The 19,174-nt window shown below is 40.1% G+C and overlaps 1 protein-coding gene across 2 annotated transcripts in view; it reads right to left on the bottom strand.

Annotated features, from left to right (window-relative positions):
• slc1a7b (solute carrier family 1 member 7b) overlaps positions 1-19,174 on the bottom strand; it is a 97,282-nt gene that overhangs the window by 41,902 nt on the left and 36,206 nt on the right. For both annotated transcript variants that reach the window (XM_077218605.1, XM_077218606.1), the window contains one exon: positions 15,387-15,466. In XM_077218605.1, the coding sequence (XP_077074720.1) occupies positions 15,387-15,466 (80 nt within the window). The remainder of the gene's footprint in view (positions 1-15,386; positions 15,467-19,174) is intronic.

Here is a 19,174-nt window from a genome sequence, read left to right as displayed (position 1 = left end):
ATACATTAAGGACGAGATCTACGCTTTGGAATTACCCACCGGGGTGGATAAATTGATTGATCTAGCAGTTCAGGTTGATACTCGACTCGACTACGTCGACGAGGCCGTCTGTCACAACAAGGCCACGTGACTTATTCACATGATTCCAATTTTTCTCCTGACGAGACCACAGCATTTTTTCCTGAACCTGAGCCCATGCAGCTTGGCAGATCTCGCTTATCCTCGCGGGAGAAAAAGAGGAAAAAGGAGAGAGGATTGTGTTTTTGTTGTGGTACCGCTGGTCATATCGCGCTGCAGTGTCCGGTAAAAGCCAGCGCCCGTTAGTAGGTAAGAGGTTACTGACGAGTGGGGTTGCACAAACTGAATCCTCTTTTTCTGCCGCTCATCTCCCAGTGAGTTTACACTTTTAGACTCTGAGTTTTGACTGTGAGGCCCTCGTTGACTCAGGGGCTGAGGGAAATTTTCTTGATATTGATCTAGCTCACAGACTAAACAAACCTATTGTACCACTCCCTCTGCCCATCTCTGTGGTTGCCTTAAATGGGCAATGTTTGCCTTCTGTAACTCATTCTATCGTCACTATAAGACTAATTACCTCCGGTAATCATATTGAGAATATTGACTTTCTGTTGATTGACACTCCTTCTTCCCCTGTGGTGTTAGGTCATCCCTGGCTGGTACTCCATAACCCACATATCAACTGGGGCAGGAACTCCATATTAGCCTGGAATGAATCCTGTCATGCTTCTTGTTTATTGTCTGCGTGTTCTTCGGTGTCTTGTTCTGTGTTTCAGGATGAACACGCGGATTTATCTAATGTGCCACGTGAGTATCTTGACCTGAAGGAAGTGTTCAGTAAGTTTCGGGCTGCTTCTCTTCCTCCGGATGGTTCTCTGCGACCTTGTATTGACTACCGAGGGCTGATCAACATCATGGTAAAGAATACTTATCCTTTGCCGTTGATGGCTTCAGCCTTTGAGAGGTTGCAGGGAGCATCAATTTTCACGAAATTGGACTTGCGTAATGCATATCATTTTGTCTGCATAAGGAAGGGGGATGAATGGAAAACTGCTTTTAACACACCCAGGGGGCACTTTGAATATTTGGTCATGCCGTTTGGGCTGTCCAACTCCCCAGCGGTTTTCCAGGCACTCGTGAATGACGTGCTGAGAGATATGGTAGACCAGTTCATATATGTCTACCTGGATGACATATTGATATTTTCTTCTTCTCTCCATGAACACGTTCAGCACGTCAGACGAGTGCTCCAGAGGCTTTTAGAGAATGGGCTTTTATTCAAGGCGGAGAAATGTTCGTTTCATGCACAGTCGGCCCCGTTTCTGGGTTATATCGTCTCCTCCGAGGGAGTGCACATGGATCCCGACAAGGTTAAGGCTGTGGTGGATTGGCCAACTCCAGATTCCCATAAGGCCCTACAGAGGTTTCTGGGGTTCGCCAATTTTTACAGGTGTTTTATTTGCAATATCAGCCAACTAGCCGCGCCTCTGACTAACTTGACCTCCACCAAGACGACGTTCAGGTGGTCGGGTGTAACTGAAGCTGCATTTACCAACCTCAAGAGCTGCTTTGTTTCAGCCCCCATTCTTGTTCCCCCTTACACATCACGTCAGTTTGTGGTGGAGGTCGACGCGTCAGAGGTGGGGGTGGGAGCGTTTATTTCCCAGCGCTCGTCCGCGGATGACAAGATGCATCCTTGCGCGTTTTTCTCCCATCGTTTATCTCCGCCAGAGTGCAATTATGACATTGGTAACAGAGAGCTGCTGGCAGTCAAGTTAGCATTGGAGGAATGGCGCCATTGGTTAGAGGGTTCGGGGGTACCCTTTATTGTCTGGACCGATCATAAGAACCTTGAATATATTAGGTCTGCTAAAAGACTCAACTCCAGGCAGGCTCGGAGGGCACTTTTTTTCAGTCATTTTGAGTTTACCTTATCATATCATCCGGGTGTCCACCGAGTCGCTTATTTGTACCGGAGGGGTTACGGTCCGATGTTATTCGGTGGGGTCATTGTTCCAAGGTGGCATGTCATCCAGGAGTCAATCGCACCAGTTTTTTGGTCAAGCAACGATTCTGGTGGCCTTCCATGGCTCGTGACGTTCGGAGTTTTGTTTTGGCATGTTCAGTCTGTGCGTGTGGTAAGACTTCCAATCGCCCACCGGATGGGTTACTCAAACCGCTGTCTGTCCCTTCGAGACCCTGGTCCCACATCGCGCTAGATTTTGTCACTGCCCTCTCGCCCTCCCAGGGCAATACGGTCGTTTTGACTGTAGTGGACCGGAGGCGGCTCATTTCATTCCCTTGCCCAAATTACCGTCTGCCAAGGAGACAGCGGTCACTGTTGTAGACCACGTCTTTCAGTTACATGGCCTCCCGGTGGACGTGGTCTCTGACAGGGGTCCCCAATTTATTTCCAAATTTTGGAAGGAGTTTTGTCCTTTGTTGGGGGCGAGTGTCAGTCTTTCTTCTGGGTTTCATCCTCAGAGCAACGGGCAGACCGAGCGTGCCAACCAAGACTTGGAGAGAGTTTTGCGATGTTTGGTTTCTCAGAATCCTTCCTCCTAGAGCCAGAAGCTCTCATGGATGGAGTACGCACATAACTCGTTACCAGTGTCATCCACGGGCCTATCTCCGTTTGAGTGTAGCTTAGGGTACCAGCCACCTATTTTTCCCAGTCTGGAATCCGAATTAGCGGTCCCCTCGGCTCACGCCATCGTCAAGAGGAGCCACCGCACTTGGACCAGAGCCCGTGAGACTCTGCTCCAGGTGGGGGCGCGCACCAAGGCTAAGGCCGATCTCCACCGGTCAATGCCTCCCGTGTACGTCATGGGTCAAAAGGTGTGGGTTTCTACTAAGAATATTCCGGTCCGTTCCGGTTCTAATAAGCTAGCTCCTAAATTTATCGGCCCGTTCACTGTCAACAAGATCATTAGTCCGGTGACGGTCCGCCTCAAACTTCCTCCAGCGTACAGGAGAATTCACCCCGCCTTTCATGTCTCCAAATTGAAACCTGTTTTTCGTTCTTACCTTAATCCGCCCACCCCGGTTCCCCCACTGCCGCGGCTCGTTGACGGGGAGCCTACATATTCGCTTAATCGTATTCTGGACTCGAGACGGAGGGGACGCGGATTCCAGTACCTCGTGGACTGGGAGGGTTACGGTCCGGAGGAGAGGAGTTGGGTTCCTGCTAGGGACATACTGGATCACTCCCTTATCGATGATTACAATCGTCAGGTAAGCTCTCCTGGGAGGGTCAGGAGGCATCCCCTAGGGGAGGGGGTACTGTCACGGTTCATCAGTCCGGGTGTTCGTTCTGAGTTTCTGTTGGTGTGTTTGTAGGCGTGGGTTTGTGGGTGTGTACTACCTGTTTGTTGTTTAGCACCAGCTGATCACTTATCAGCCTTCAGTTGCAGCCTATCATTATGCTTGTTAGCTGTCTTTATATCTCTGAAGTTGTTTGTGCTTGGTGTCGGTTCGTCACTCTGGTTTGTGTCTCTCTCGCAGTTCCTGTGTCCTAGTCTCCGTGCGGAGTTTATGTCTTTGTTTCCTGTGCATCCAGCCCTTTGGAAGATCGCCTGAGTCCATTCACCTGCCTTCGAGCTAGCCTTCTCTGGGGATTCCCCTTCTCACGTCTCCAGTCGGAGTGTTGTCTTCCATGTCGCCCGCCTGCTAAACGTGGTGTTTTGAGAACTCTCCTTTTCTGTTTGTCAACATTAAACTCCTTACTTGCATTTGGATCTACGACTCATCTCTGTGACAGGCATAGAACCAGTTTATTTGTAGTGCACTGACAATAGTTTTATATAATTTAATTAGTTTATTAATTAAATTAATAAAAAGATAAAAATACCTTGCGATATGTTTGGTTATTGTACCTGAATGAATTTAAAAATAATTTGCTATATTTCAGATCAATATAGCCTATTTGTTTTCCTTAATTTTAATTAACCCTAACTTTGTTCTCATCTGGATTATAAATAATTGATTTCCGTATAAAATAATAGGCTACAACCATTAAAAAAACATTTGATTTTCTTTTTTTTTATCAATGTAGAATGTGTAACTGAAAAAGCTCTGTGTAAAACTCTGTGTGTGTGTGTGTGTGTGTGTGTGTGTGTGTGTGTGTGTGTGTGTGTGTGTGTGTGTGTGTGTGTGTGTGTGTGTGCGTGCGTGTGTGTGTGTGTGCGCGCGATTTTGGTTGGGTGACAGTTGTAGGTTACAGTTTGACAAGAGTTTAGAGTGTGACAAAAGCACAATGTTGTGTTTTATTGCGAGTGTACACAAATGTAAACACTTTGTCGTTTGAATCAGGGACGTGCACAGGAATTATGAGGGGCAGTTGCTCTGACCTGAAAAAAGGGCTTCCTGTACATTCAGTTGTGCTTCTTGCTCGTATTCAGTTCTGATGGTAGGCTACGGGCAACTACGCATGATTTGTAGTATGATTGCGTAAAGGGAACAGCAATTCCGGTAGGGAACAGAATCGACTGCTAAACCCAGGGCCGATCCTGAACTCCCCCTGGGGCCCTAACCAAAAGGGGCCCTCTACCTGACCTGTGACGCCGTGAGCTATGTAAACCATTTGCCATTGCCACACAATCACACCTGACACTTCAGTGCTCCCAATACAATCCTCCCTCCTTTAAACAAAACAGTCAAAGAATAAGTACAACAATATAGAACAGAATGAGGTTCAAACAAACAATATTTATTGAATAGAGTATTTTCTATAGAATGTTAACATAACAAGTGAATATTAACGTAAACATAAATAAGAAAATAATAAATTATAACCCTGAGCTTTGGCTTTTGGGATTAACTTTGGTTCTCTCTACAGCCTGGGTATTTTCGGCATCAGTATGATTTTTTTTATTTATTATTATGCATGTTGAAGCAATTCTTGATTTATGGTTATTATTTACTGAGGGATGTGCATCCATATTGACCAGTATGTCCAGCTAATCAACATTTTAAATTCAATATAGCCTATAAATCAATAGTCAATCAATGTCAAATTGTCAATACGTTGCTTTCTATCTTGCATAATTAGTGCAGTTGTTTAGAGTTTTTAACTACACTGAGAGTCTGAGACTAGATCATCAGTTTCTTGTTTTATAAATGTGACTTTGATTGGGAGTGCCATCATTCACGTGCATGTATTGTACAGTATGTCTGGTCTCCACATATTTCTGCTTGAAAAATGCGAGTTTCATTTCGTGCACGCGCATATGAACGCACGATAACACACGCGACGCGGTTATGTTTTCCGAGCTGCAGTAAACAAACACCGTTGCACTTTGTCGTTTATCAAAAACAAACGTAATATTTTTTTTTATTTTACTCTCACTTTTGTCAGGCACAAAGTGATGCAAGAGATGCACTGCCTGCCCAGTTAGGTTAGCAAGACCGAAAAACATCAAACTTTGCTGACATCAAACTTAGAGAGGAGAGAACACAAGTTTACCTGATTGTTGTTCCCGCAATTCACTCTCATGGGTTTTTTCTTCTTCCTCTTTTCGTGACCAGAAGGATAGTTTCGCTTCATTTTGTCATGGATGTTGTACACATTAACTGACACGCTATGACACGAGATGGAGGCGGGGCCTTAAGTAATTTGTGGGGTCTTACGCACCGGTCGCGTGCAGCGCTGCAGCCACGTAAACAGTTTGCCCTTCCCTTACTGACTTTCACTTTCGGTGCACGAATGGATGTGAATGAGGCTTTGCGAATTTAAAAAAAAAAAAAAAAAATGTATTCGTGCCTATGTGAAATTCTGCAGCCATTGTACGATTTTTTTTTTCTCTCGGAAGGGCAACTTGAGTCGAGAAGGGCATATGGGCAGTTGCCCGGGCAACCTGAGCAACCCCCCTGTGCACGTCCCTGGTTTGAATGATGTCCTGGCTGTATGAGCGAAATGACGGAGTATGTTTTTATGTTTCCACTGTTCATCGCGCCCGCGCCTCTCTCTCTCTCTCTCTCTCTCTCTCTCTCTCTCTCTCTCTCTCTCTCTCTCTCTCTCACACACACACACACACACACACAGTTCGACCGCGCCTCTCTCTCTCTCTCTCTCTCTCTCTCTCTCACTCACACACACACACACACACACACACACACACACACACACACACACACACACACAGTTCGATCGCGGCCGCGCCTCTCTCTCTCTCTCTCTCTCTCTCACACACAGAGAGTTCGATCGCGCCCCTCTCTCTCTCTCTCTCTCTCTCTCTCTCTCTCTCTCTCTCTCTCTCTCTCTCTCTCACACACACAAACACAGTTCAATCGCGCCCGCGCCTCTCCCTCTCTCTCGCGCGCACACACACACACACACACACACACACTTCAGCATTGCAATATTGACATCGCAGTCTGTTTGAGCGAAATTTATCGCTATAGAGTTTTATTTATTTTTTAGCTATACCATGTATTCTCCGTGTATATTTATGCACCGAACCGTGACGCCCGTACCGATTCGTTTCAATACGAATACATGTAGCCTACCGTTCCACCCCTAGTTATATATATATATATATATATATATATATATATATATATATATAATATGTTTCATTATTATCATAAATATTCAATATTTATTGTCCAGTCCTAATGCATAATCTCATCCATGGTTGCAAATCCTATGGATGAAACTTTGAACCATACAGTTCAAGCAAACACACACATCATTTTGAGCCTTTACGTAGGACAATAATAAACAAATCTTCCACATCAGGCCACGACTTTAATGGATTTAAAGGATTCAAAAGCATCATAATTATCATAAAAATCCGTGCAACATTTGCATTTCTAGTGTTATTTATATGGTCACATATGAGAGTTTTGTCTGAGGAACACACCAAAATTGACATCTTTACATTCATCCTGCTCTCCTTGGCTACATTATTAGAGTTCAAGAGAGGATTCATGAATGAGTCATTCTTTTGAGTAGGATCTTTCCAATGAATCCATTGGTGCAGTTATATCGAGTTCATCTCACTGACTCAACAACCAATTATTTTAATTGAATAATGACATCCATTTCAGTCAGTTCCTCACACAAAGCCATCATATGACATAAGTTTGGTTGTATGAATCACTATTATGGTGTTTCCGTGTCTTTTTTAAAGTTCGAAAGCGTCAGTCCCCATTACTTGTAACTGCATGGGCAAAAATGCATGGAAAAACAATTAACCAACATAGTGTTCAGAATTTTTTTTGTGCACAGATGAAAGAAGTTTTGGATCGACATGAGGATGAAAAACATTTACAGATTGAATATTTTGTGTGAAATGACACAAACCGAACAGCACTTTACCTGCAGCTTTTTTTACAACTGTAGTATGAACTGACTAGTGTAAACGGGGGGGTTCGTAACACCTTCACTACAGTTAAACCAATTAATCTCAGGATATTCATGAGGCTAATCATATCTGCTACTGTCATATGGTTTTGTGCATTGAATGGTTGACATCAGGGGACAAAGAAAAATTAGAAATATTGAAAGAAATATCGATTTTACCACACTGACTTGCACTGAATTAAAGCAACAATATGTAAGATTTTTGTAATAAAATATCCAAAAATCACTTGCACAGTGTGATATATTTCCTGCAGTTGTGTACTTACAATATCCCAAAAAGGTCCCAAAGATTTAAAATTTCAGAGAAATTCCAATTTTAAATAATGGCTTGTCCATGTTCACTCGTCGCCTGTCAATGACGTAAAATATCCCTGGTTTCCGCTCGTACTGCCATAGTAACCATGGCGACAGACGTGGACAACTGTGTTACGTCTAGCGGCACGCTCACGCCGTTGTTGTTTCGTTCACACATTATGGATCATGGCAAGCAGACTTTGGGACAAAAGGAGAACTAAAACGAGGATCGATATCAGTGTGCATTTTCGAGATGTCGAGAGCTTCACGTTCCGTGACTAACTTTGACTTGACAGAGATACTTTATTAGACAGGTGAGCAAATGTAGATAAAACTAATCAATGTTATATAGCTCAACATGATGAAATGTTAGAATATAATCAGTATGTAACTCTAATGTTGATCTAGCTTACTGCTAGTCTCATATAGCCAACAAACTAACTCATAGGATAACTATTATAACTTCAAACACACTCAAATGCAGTTTAGTATGATAGCAGAGAATGTCTAATATGGGGAGAACGTTCACTCAGTAAACTTCCGGCTTCTGAACTGGTTGCAGTTCCACTCTGGCTCCATATGAGGGCGCTCACAGGACGAGGGCAGAATGAATGGAGGTCAATGGAGCTATACCCCTCAAAATCCACTTTTCTCAGGATACAATTTTTTGTCTAGTAATTTGAATGTTGTATTCGAAAGGAGATGCAAAGAAATTACTCATTGCTGGATGTTAGATTTTTAAGAGTCACTCATTTGCTTTAAAAAGTCTTTTAAAATGTCAATGACATCATACACATCGTTCCACCAGAGATACTGCTTTACGGCAATCCTTCAGTCACTTTGGTGCTTTCGCGCTCTCCACTTTCTTTTCATTGACAACACCGCTGACACAGGTAAATACACATGCTAGAAGAGTTTTTGTTTTGTTGTTTTAAAAGACCACGCCAGAAACACACACACACATTCTGGTCCTGCTTCGGATGCCACGATGCCATCAAGCGGTATCTCTGGTCGTAATCAGTCCTTCACTGACCAATCAGCGTTCATTAGCAGAATGCTAGCGTGTAATGGGCAACAACTCAACCTGTAAGAAATCGAAAGGACATAAGTACTCGTTCATTCAACTTTCGACCTATAACCCATGTTGAACTTGCAAAATCTACAATCAAATCTGAGATTTCTCAACGGCAATCGGGTGAAAGAGACAAATACAGCCATCTAGCTCCATAGACTCCCATTCATTTAGCACTCGGACGATCGTCCCCCAGTGGAACTCTGGTGGAACTACAACCAAAATTCGGTACAATAGGACTTAATAGGGAATGAACAGGCTCTCCGTATACGGGCTCTGGTGATAGTGTAGACAAAGTGAATCAGCGCTGCGTTACCTCACAAGTTTCATTCGTCTAATAAACTGACCTCTGTGAGTATTAATTCCACACTTGCGTGTAGTTCAGTAGAATGAAATGTCCTTATTTCTTTATATCTGCGGGACTCGAATGTGGCGCTGATATCTGCCTCTCATTAGCAATCGCGACCTGCTTCATTCCACAGTCATGTTAAAAACATCAATGTATTCACTCATCCATAAACGTTATCAGATCCTTAAGCATGACGACAAGTTCCTTAATTCCACTTATGCATCATAAACCTACGACTTTGTTATTGTAAGAGGTTAAGAAGAAGAGGTTCCCTTAGAGGCGAAAAAAATTACATATTGTATGACACTACATGTCTTCAATTTTGTTTCATAAATGATGAATTTTGCATCATCAACAGTATTATTGAAAAACTAAAATGAGCTTATTAATGAGAACATGTCTTGAGCTGCTTAACGGAAATCAAAGTCGTTCTGTTATTGATGAATTTGACAACATTAAAAAATTTAATTTCCTGTTTATTTCTGTGAAGCTGTTTCACAGCAATCTTTGTTTTAGAAAGCACTATATAAGTAAATGTGTCTTTTTTCTACATTCGATGGATACATATCAATTCAAATGCTTAATCATAGACAATTGCATTGCAATTTTTTATTTGCATTGCAATAGGCCTAAATCATAATTTAAAATGTCATAATTGTGAATAATAATAAACTGACTGCACTAGCATCTGAAATCTGGAGTAAGATTGCCTGTTAAACGGTTTCCAAGGCCATAAGCCACTAGATTATGGAAATGCGTCATATCTGGATGTTTTGATTAAACGTGCTTAACTGCCAAGAACTTGAAATCAGATTTACTGACATCAGTTACTGGCTCTCACAATGTTCTGGGAGTTATTCATCAACATTTGTTGATTTGTTGATCATTGTTACGAACCAAAAGGAAATTAAGATGTCTTAATACTTCTTGAGTTACAGGTATGTATGCAAATTTTGGGGAAAAAAACTTTTTACTTATAAAAAGTTATACTTATAACATTTAATAATAGACCTACCAATCTCTGTGTAACCATAAAGTAATGATTCTGCCAACTTTCTAAAGTCATCTTTACCCCCCTGTAATTTGGCTCAAAATCTGAAAATATTAATTTTGATTCCCCTCTACAAAATAGTGGATTACTCAGTCAATATTCATCTACGTCTATGGCATTTAATATTTTGGCTTTCATTATTTTTTTATTGTTGTCATACTTCAGAAAAAAAATGAACAACATTGCTGGGGAAGTATCCAAAATGTATTGATTTAAATGCTGAAAAATGAGTTTAAAACAATCTTTCTTACATGTGTCTCTTATCAATGGAACGCCAACAAAAATGCAATTTTCCAAATAAAATTCAAGTGATCTGATGCTTGTGTATGTTAATGTTTCACTGCACTAAAAACAAAACAAATAGCTTTGCCTTTAAAAAGTCTTGCAATATACATTTAGTAGTTCAGGATTTAATTCTAGAAAACATTCTGCAAAAACACACATTTTAAATGACCTCATCAGGTCACACATCAATTCAGTGAGAAAAATCACGATATCACCTTGTTAATCATGGTTGTTTAAAATCTAATTTTGTGTAAAAATGTCATACCCTTTACACTATAGAATAATTAGTGAAGATGATTCAAAATCACGGGTGATATTATTTTTGGTTCACCAATGGCCTTAGAAAGTGCATTGCATTATAAAAAACATGATTAAATTCTTCTGCGTGTGTCTCTTTCCAGTTTTCTTAGGATGCCAGAAGGGATGCTTCCCTTCACATTTATTTACATAGTGCTTTACACAATACAGATTGTTTAAAAGCAGGTTCACATCAATAAATGGGCAAATAATGATGTTAATGTTGCAAAATTCATTATGAAACTAATTCAGTTCCAGCTGTAAAGCAGCTCTACAGATAATTATAGTGCTATTATTCAGCTCAATTTAGTTTCAATTCAGTTCTCATCCGATAGTTTCAATGCAGTTAAATAAAGATGCAGTTTCAATTCAGTTCTCATCCGATAGTTTCAATGCAGTTAAATAAAGAATATTACTGAATATTAATTGTCTTTTAAACCACAAGAAAGAACCATGAATTGCACACAGAAATAAACTGCAATCTGAAGGCTTTTAATGCATCTCATCAATTAAAACCCTCTCTATTTCCCACTGATTAATCTCAATGCAATTAAAGCCCTCAGAGCATTCAGTATTCCTTTCAGATTACAGCTGTAGTCAGGATCTTGCCTCGTCGCTGAGGTCAGATTGCAGGTAAATGGCCTATTTTAGCCAAATGATCGTTGTCAAGTAAACACTCCCTCATAGATTTCACTAATATGTATGTTTGAACCAGGGTTATTTTAGTATCATTATCGCTGTGTGTGCTTGAGAGCGCTTTAGTTGAGTGTTTCTATTGTCTGATTTCGTAGATAGTTTATCATGAATATAAAAATGTCGACACAATGTGAAGTACTTGCTCTGGCCCTTGTTTTAAATGATTTTTTTCCATTGTTGTCTTCTGTTGGCATTGTACAAGCAGGATGTGGTGGTTGGTTGTGTGGTATTTCCGTGTGTTAAAGTCATGTCGGAAAGATTGTTTTTACAAGTTGAACGCACATGAATGCCACCACAAAGTCGTAAATACGAGTGGGAAGCTCAGGATTTTCTTTAAGCCCCGATGTTTACAAGTTTGAGTTTGAGTTTAACAAGTTTGAGTTTATAAATACCGCAATATTTATATGCATTTAGCAGTGACATTGTCAGGCATTTTTATTTACAACAAAATAAGATAATTGCCTGAACAAAATATGAAAGCATTGTAATCTAACAATATAAAATGTAACAAAAAAAAACAAAAGAAAAGAGCAAAACATACCGTCTGCACTTTCACTGTTATGCATTTTCTAGAAGTGGAGTTTAAAAACCTTGCTGTATTTTTGTGTAGTTAATTAAGAGAAGGTACACCGCCATCTTGCCAACAAACTAGGTTGTCAATTAGTCGCCAAATCCAAAGCTGAAAGTTCATGAAGCAGCCAAGCACAGATTATAACTGGCAGTTATGCAATTAAGGCAATTATGCTCTACAAGACATGTTTTTACGCAAATTATGGCCATTTCAGTCCTAAGAGATCAAGTGAGCATGTGGACTATTAAGCAACATGCCAAAAATTCACAATGCAAGAGAACATTTCAGCCATTTGTGCAAAAGGCTCATTTAAGAAGCAGTAACTCCTCCAAACTGCATCAAGCAACCTCTAATTTTGTGTCTAGTAAAGACCACTGAGTCTTCACATCAATTTTATGATTCATCTAATGCATCTGACGGACACTTAAATGGACATAACCTAGTGGTTTTCTTCCATCCCTCAAGAAGTAAACAAACTAGACACAAATCATGGGATATGCAAATTGATACAAGATTAACGTAACGGTCATTAAATTGCTTGTTTTTCTATCATAGTCACAGAATTTACAGTTCAAACACGGGTTACCAGGGTACTAAAATAACTAAACTAACTAAATAAAATAAAAATAAAAACAATACAAACGTTTAAAAAAAAAAAAAAAAAAAAAAAACACAATTAAATGACTAAAAGTTTAACTGAAATGAAACTGCAAAATATAAAAAATAATCCAAAATATTTATAAAAACTATAGTAGTATCTTAGGCCATGTGTCCGGTACCAAAGCATTTTTTACCTAAGTCCAGTGTGTTTTTTTAAGTTGTGAGCAATGGGAGGGCTGTGCGTTTAAAAACGGTGCTGAGCGTCTATTTCACGCAGGATTTATTGCCGTTTTTTTCCGGATGCCGAGAGTTTAAATTTTTTAAACTTTGGGTAAAACGCAGCACTCATCACTGTCACTTTTTAACCAGCCGTCCAATCACAGTGGAGGAGGGACTAGACAAATGGTGGGTTCAAATCCTCTTGGGAAGTTGTGTTTGCGAGGTCTGGTGAGTTCAAGTCACTTCGTTGGAGCAAGATGACGGTGCACCTTCTCTTAATTAACTACACAAAAATACAGCAAGGTTTTTAAACTCTACTTCTAGAAAATGCATAACAGTGAAAGTGCAGCCGGTGTGTTTTGCTCTTTTATTTTTTTTTAATTAGTTTATGAAGCCACTGTAAACTTTGTTACATATTATATTGTTAGATTACAATGCTTTCATATTTTGTGCAGGCAATTATCTTATTTTGTTGTAAATAAAAATGCCTGACAATGTCACTGCTAAATACCTATAAATATTGTGGTATTCTGCCACGGTTCTCACTGACACGACCTCAAACTTGTAAACATCGGGGCTTAAAGAAAATCCTGAGCTTCCCACTCGTATTTACGACTTTGTGGTGGCATTCGTGCGTTCAACTCGTAAAAACAATCTTTCCGACATGACTTTAACACACGAAAATACCACACAACCAACCACCACATCCTGCTTGTACAATGCCAACAGAAGACAACAATAGAACAAAATCATTTAAAACAAGGGCCAGAGCAAGTACTTCACATTGTGTCGACATTTTTATATTCAGAATAAACTATCTACGAAATCAGACAATAGAAACACTCAACTAAAGCGCTCTCAAGTGCACAGAGCGAGGCATTTTCAGCTGGCTAAAATGCTTTGGTAGACGCACAGCCTTAATGATACTAAAATAACCCTGGTTCAAACATACATATTAGTGAAACGTATGGTGGAGTGTTTAATGGTACAGGTTCAATGGTCAAAGTGTTCTCACGTTTGGTTGCACTTTACTAATTTTGGAAGTCTGATTCAATTTGGTGAATCTGGACAAATTACGTTATACAATCAATATAATGACACCTTGAGGTATCTCTAACATCTTAATAATGACTCCCATTAGAACCTTGTGAGCGAGAACAGGTTGCAATACAAAAAAGGTAGAGCCACCTTTATTTATTTAACGCTTTATATAATACAGATTGCTTCAAAACAGCTTTACAGAGATAACAGGAAAAGGACTGTTGTTCAGATGTTGTTAAATTATTAAATTAGTTAATTTCATCTATAAAGCAGTTCTGAAAATAGTCTGACACCGTGGTATAAGAGCACACTTGGTCCTTCAAGAAAGAAGCCCAAAAAAATATATTGCATATATTTATATTTATATGTTTATATCATATATAAATATCGAGATATTTCGCATTTCATGGAAGTAAAGTGTTATTGCATACAAAAAGTCCTTTAAAACGGCTAGATCGGCTTACATTTTGACTCTCTTAGAAGAGAACAAACACAACCGTACGTATTTATTTGATAGAGTGGCTAAATTAACAAGAAATAAAACATGAAAAAAACTGACAGAATACCTGATATTTTGTAATAAATAATACAAAAATAAACAAAATAAAACAATAGATGTACTGTACAAAAAGCAATGCAGTGAGTTCTTAAGTCTCAGACAAATCAATTCAAATAATTGCTCTGTCGTGACAGTAGCAACAATGTAGAGAATAAATAAATAAAGTAGAATACTGTAAATCGTAATATCTTTGCAAACAAGCAATTGCAAACATTATAAATGCATATCTGCTTATTTAAGGTTCAGATTTTCCACCATATGTTTTGGCCGCACTGACCTCTGTGGCTGGTAAACACAGTTAATTCAAACATTCTCACTAAAGTCAAAGGGCATATGAAGAGCAGGATGTGAGAGTTCTTGCATATCAAGACACTCAAAGGAAATAGGCACATATATCAAGGGTTCTGGACTTCCAGGAACTGAATGGGGTTTTCTCAGAAATCAGCTCCTGTTTCCATTGATGACAGACAAATCTTAACCCTCTTTCAACTTGCTGCTGTACAATTCACACTCCTCTCTGCATCAAATGGACGTTTTAAGTTCCTGGCTGTGCTAAAATCATATGACATTCTCAACATTTCCTTTTACATCTTTTTTTTCCCAAATATTATTTGCATTCAAAGCTTCCTATCATGGTTAGCCAAATTGCATCAGCATTGACTGAAACCATTTATGAAAACCAGGGCTGATATTTTGGATTCTGGTGGTCGCTTATTTTGTGCTTGTTTTGTCAGATCAGGTTGCTTCTTGCCCGCCCCTAAACCTACCCATTACTGGGGTTTAGACAAATCATACGAGTGAGGTCGTACAAATTAGCCACCTTTTGCTCACTTGTTCGAATTCATACGAATTGGTTGTGAGATAGCATGTTTGATTAAAACACATTAAGATGGTTTTTAAAGTGGGGACTGGAGCTCTACAGACATAAAATCAGCTTGTTTTCCACAGTGATCATTATTGAGTCTTACCTGGACACGACCAGAGGCAAAATCAACATCTTCAACATCCTCATCAGCAGCTCTCCTGGGAACTGGAAGTATTTCACTTCCTGGAGGAGAAAAAAACAAAACAAAAAAAAGACCAATTACAACCAGTTCAACAAGGCTGAAAACGCTGAGAATCAACATGTGAGAGAATTATTGATATGCTATGATGGATTTGGCCTTTATGCTTTTTCCCCAGTGTTCAGCTTTAAAGTTGCCTGCAAGTGCTGTTCAGTGGTCAGGGCTTGATTCAAGATTATCAGGTTTTGCTTTCATACTATAGGAATGAAATGGCCATCAGACTTTGTGTTAAAGTTTTGACGTTTAATATTCCCAAAAAAAACCTCTAAAGACAATGAGGTTCCAACCCACAATTAACAAATTATGCCTCTATTGTTTAACTTCAGGCAGACAACAGCAGATCTCGTTGAGTTGCCAAAACCCTTCTCTTTATTGGCACTCGGTATTGACCGCAGTCCAAAACTGAAGAAACTGCCCAGCGATAATGCCCAAATCTCTCTCTCGCTCTCTCTTTGGTTGGATGTTTGGCCTGCGGTCAGGACTCTGAGAAAGCCTCTTTGCTTTAAGCTCTGTCTGTTTTGTGGTCTGCTATGAGAGCAGAGGACTGCCAGAGCGGAGAAATTAATCCATCTTAAAACGGCAGAGCGGCACTCCATCGACTGCTCACAAACACATAAATATGAAAGTAATATAGCTATACCGTTCAAAAGTTTGGGGTTGGTAAGATTTTTTTAATGTTTTTGAAAAACGTCTCTGCTTAGCAAGGCTGCTTTATTTTATCAAAAATACAGAAAAACAGTAATGTTGTAAGAATGTAAAATATTATTTTGAAAACATTTTAAAGTGTAATTGTGTCGAGGGGGGCATGGTTCAGCGAGGTCTGCGACGGGAAAGAGAGTTGGGAGACGAGCGGTGAGTAAGAAGGTCAAGTGAAAGTGACAAACACCTGTGTCTTGTTGCAGAAATCGGCGTGAAGAGACCGGATATAAGCTGCTGGGAAACAGTGAGTGAGGAGAGAGCTCGTGCTGTGACCGCCAATGAGAGCTGGAAAGCAATAACTATTAATGACTGTCACTGAGCACTTCTGTTTACAGCTGAGTTTGGATGTGTTCCTTTTCGTTTCAAATAAACAGAACAAGTCTCAGTAAGCCGACCCGGTCTTCTTACTTCGTTCTTCTGAACATTGTTACACTGGTGCCGAAACCAAGGACACGCAAACATCTGGTCCTCCGCCAGTTGGATGGCCAGGTCCAGCTGCTGAGCCATCACAAAGGGTCAGCCCCCCTCCCCAATATCTAGTGACCTGAAGTGCTGCTGCTCTGTGGCCGACCCGCTGAAGAATGGCTCGTTTTAGGTCCGCGTAGACCAGGAGGTTCTGGACCGGTAGTTGCTGTGCTGCTATTTGCGCCTCCTCTGACAGCAGGGGATGAGGTGTACCGGCCAGTGGGTTTACTTTGGGGCCACTCACATGCCCCTGCAACAGTCCTCTCGAAGAGGTCCAGGAACGTCAACGGGTCGTCCTGGAGACCCATCTTCATGAGGCATGTGAGTGGGCAGGGCCGACGTAGAGGGATTCCCCGCAGTGCGTGTGGACAAGGGCCTGGAAACGGCGTGCCTGATCCTCCCTCATGTCGACCAGCGCCTGATGTTGCTCTTGATAGAGTCCTGCGAGCGAATGATGACATCCACAAATGGCGAACCTGACGGCGACGTTCTTCTTCCTTCCCGGGTTTCGCCACCAATGTAACAATGTTCAGAGGAAGGAAGTAAGAAGAGATGGTCGGCTTACCGAAACTCGTGGTGCTCTATCATACACTCAGCGCCAAGCGCGCCGCAAGTGGCTACTTTCAGTCCGACACAGTTATTATTTTCATGTCCTGCGCCCCGTTGTTTAAATAGCAAATGCATTTGCACCCATGGGCTGCTGGTCTGAAAACGAGGTGTGTTCGGCCGTATTGTTGGCGCGTTGCTATTTTGAGGCAACTGAAATATACTGCGCCATTGACCAACTGAAACCTGGTCTAAAGTCAACGGCGCCGAATCCTTTTTGGTCCCACCTTATATTAAGTGGCTTTAAGTACAATGTACTTACATCAAAAAATGAGTACAATCAATGTACTTATTGTGTTGATGTTGTATTGTAAAACACTCGCTGCTATTGAGGTGTGATACTGGTAAGGTTAGGGACTGGTGTGGTGGTATGGGTCGGTATAAGGGTGGGTTAAAGTGTGAGGGAAGGGTCAACAGTGTAATTACAAATGTAAACATACATTAATTGTAATTAAATGTATCACACTGTAATCACACGCAGGTATTTTCAAAATAAAAGTAAAATGTAAAAACATGTATGTACACAGTAAGTCCATTGTATCAAATTATTAATTTCAATGTAAGTACATAGTACCTATAGCCACTTAATATAAAGTGGGACCTTTTTGTTTGTTATTTAAAGAGCGCATTAGTAATGTACGCCAATAGGCAGGTCCACAACGCACGTACACTCTGCTGCAGCAGCACACAAATATTATAAATAAAAGGATTACAATGTAAAAGATTATTATTGTGTACATAGAGATACGGTGTTCATAAAAGATTATTATTGTGTACATAAAGATACCCACCCACCCAGTAATTTATTACTGTGATCAAAGCTGAATTTTAGCATCATCACTCTAGTTTTCAGTCACATATTCCTACAGAAATCATTCTTATACGCTGATTTGCTGCTAAAAAAAACACTTCTGATTATTATCAACGTTGAAAACAATTTTTTTCTTACTTTTGATCACTTTAATTCATCCTTGCTGAATAAAAACATTAATTCCTCTAAAAAAAAAACTTTTGAACAGTAGTGGACATGAGGTACATTAACAAATCCTGAAAAACGGTTTACACTGTTAAAAATGTTTACACAAAAATATTAAGCAGCAGAACTGTTTTCAAACCAAACATAAAGTGTGCTTTAGTGTTGTTTAAAATAAATGTCTTGCTCTGACATTTTGATCTAATGCAATGAAATTCAAATACTTTACTTTTTTCGTAATATTGAGGAATCGTGTCATTCTCCGAATACAGAAAGTGCATTATAAATATCTCACTCCATATCAATTACTGATTACTCGGTTAATGTAATGGCTCCTTGCAGAGGCCAATCATTTCGGGATGATTGAATGAATCAGGAACAGCTGCTGGGAAAGAAAATAGTGAATCATCCCATCAAAAATGTTCCTATCTGCCTGTTGCAATTTAAAAAAAGATGTTCTCTTTCTATCTGAAAGGAATTAGATAGCTTTAATTATATTGGGAGCCACTTGCGTCCGCAAGTCTTGATGAAGGACGAGGATGAACATGTTTTTTCCCTCATATTGCAAGGTATACAGATCCATAATTTACAATGGAGCAATGATTGCCAATCTAATATTGCTTTAAGAACATCCAATGCTTTGTTTTTGAATGCTCAGTTTTTGCTGCGGAATTATCATATGTCTTTGTTCCTACACTCTGAGAAGAATAACAAAGCAGTTGTTTAAAAATTACCCATTGATTTGTGCATAAATGGCTCATGTGCGTGCGATGGCAGAGGCCAGATGGCACCCTTGTTCTCCTAAAGCGTAACAAGGTACATCATGCATCTATTATTTTATTTATTTTACCTTTATTTAACCAGAAGAAAAAAAAAACTCATTGAGATTAAAAATCTTTTCCAAGAGCGTCCTCCTGGCCAAGACAGGCAGCAGCACAATTAACAAGGT

Source organism: Siphateles boraxobius, unplaced genomic scaffold (assembly GCF_051911475.1).
Source record: "Siphateles boraxobius isolate OS27281-9 unplaced genomic scaffold, OSU_SipBor_1 77, whole genome shotgun sequence".
NCBI lineage: Eukaryota > Metazoa > Chordata > Actinopteri > Cypriniformes > Leuciscidae > Siphateles > Siphateles boraxobius.
The sequence above is the reverse complement of the archived record's forward strand: the minus strand, read 5'-3'. Positions and strand labels throughout refer to the sequence as shown.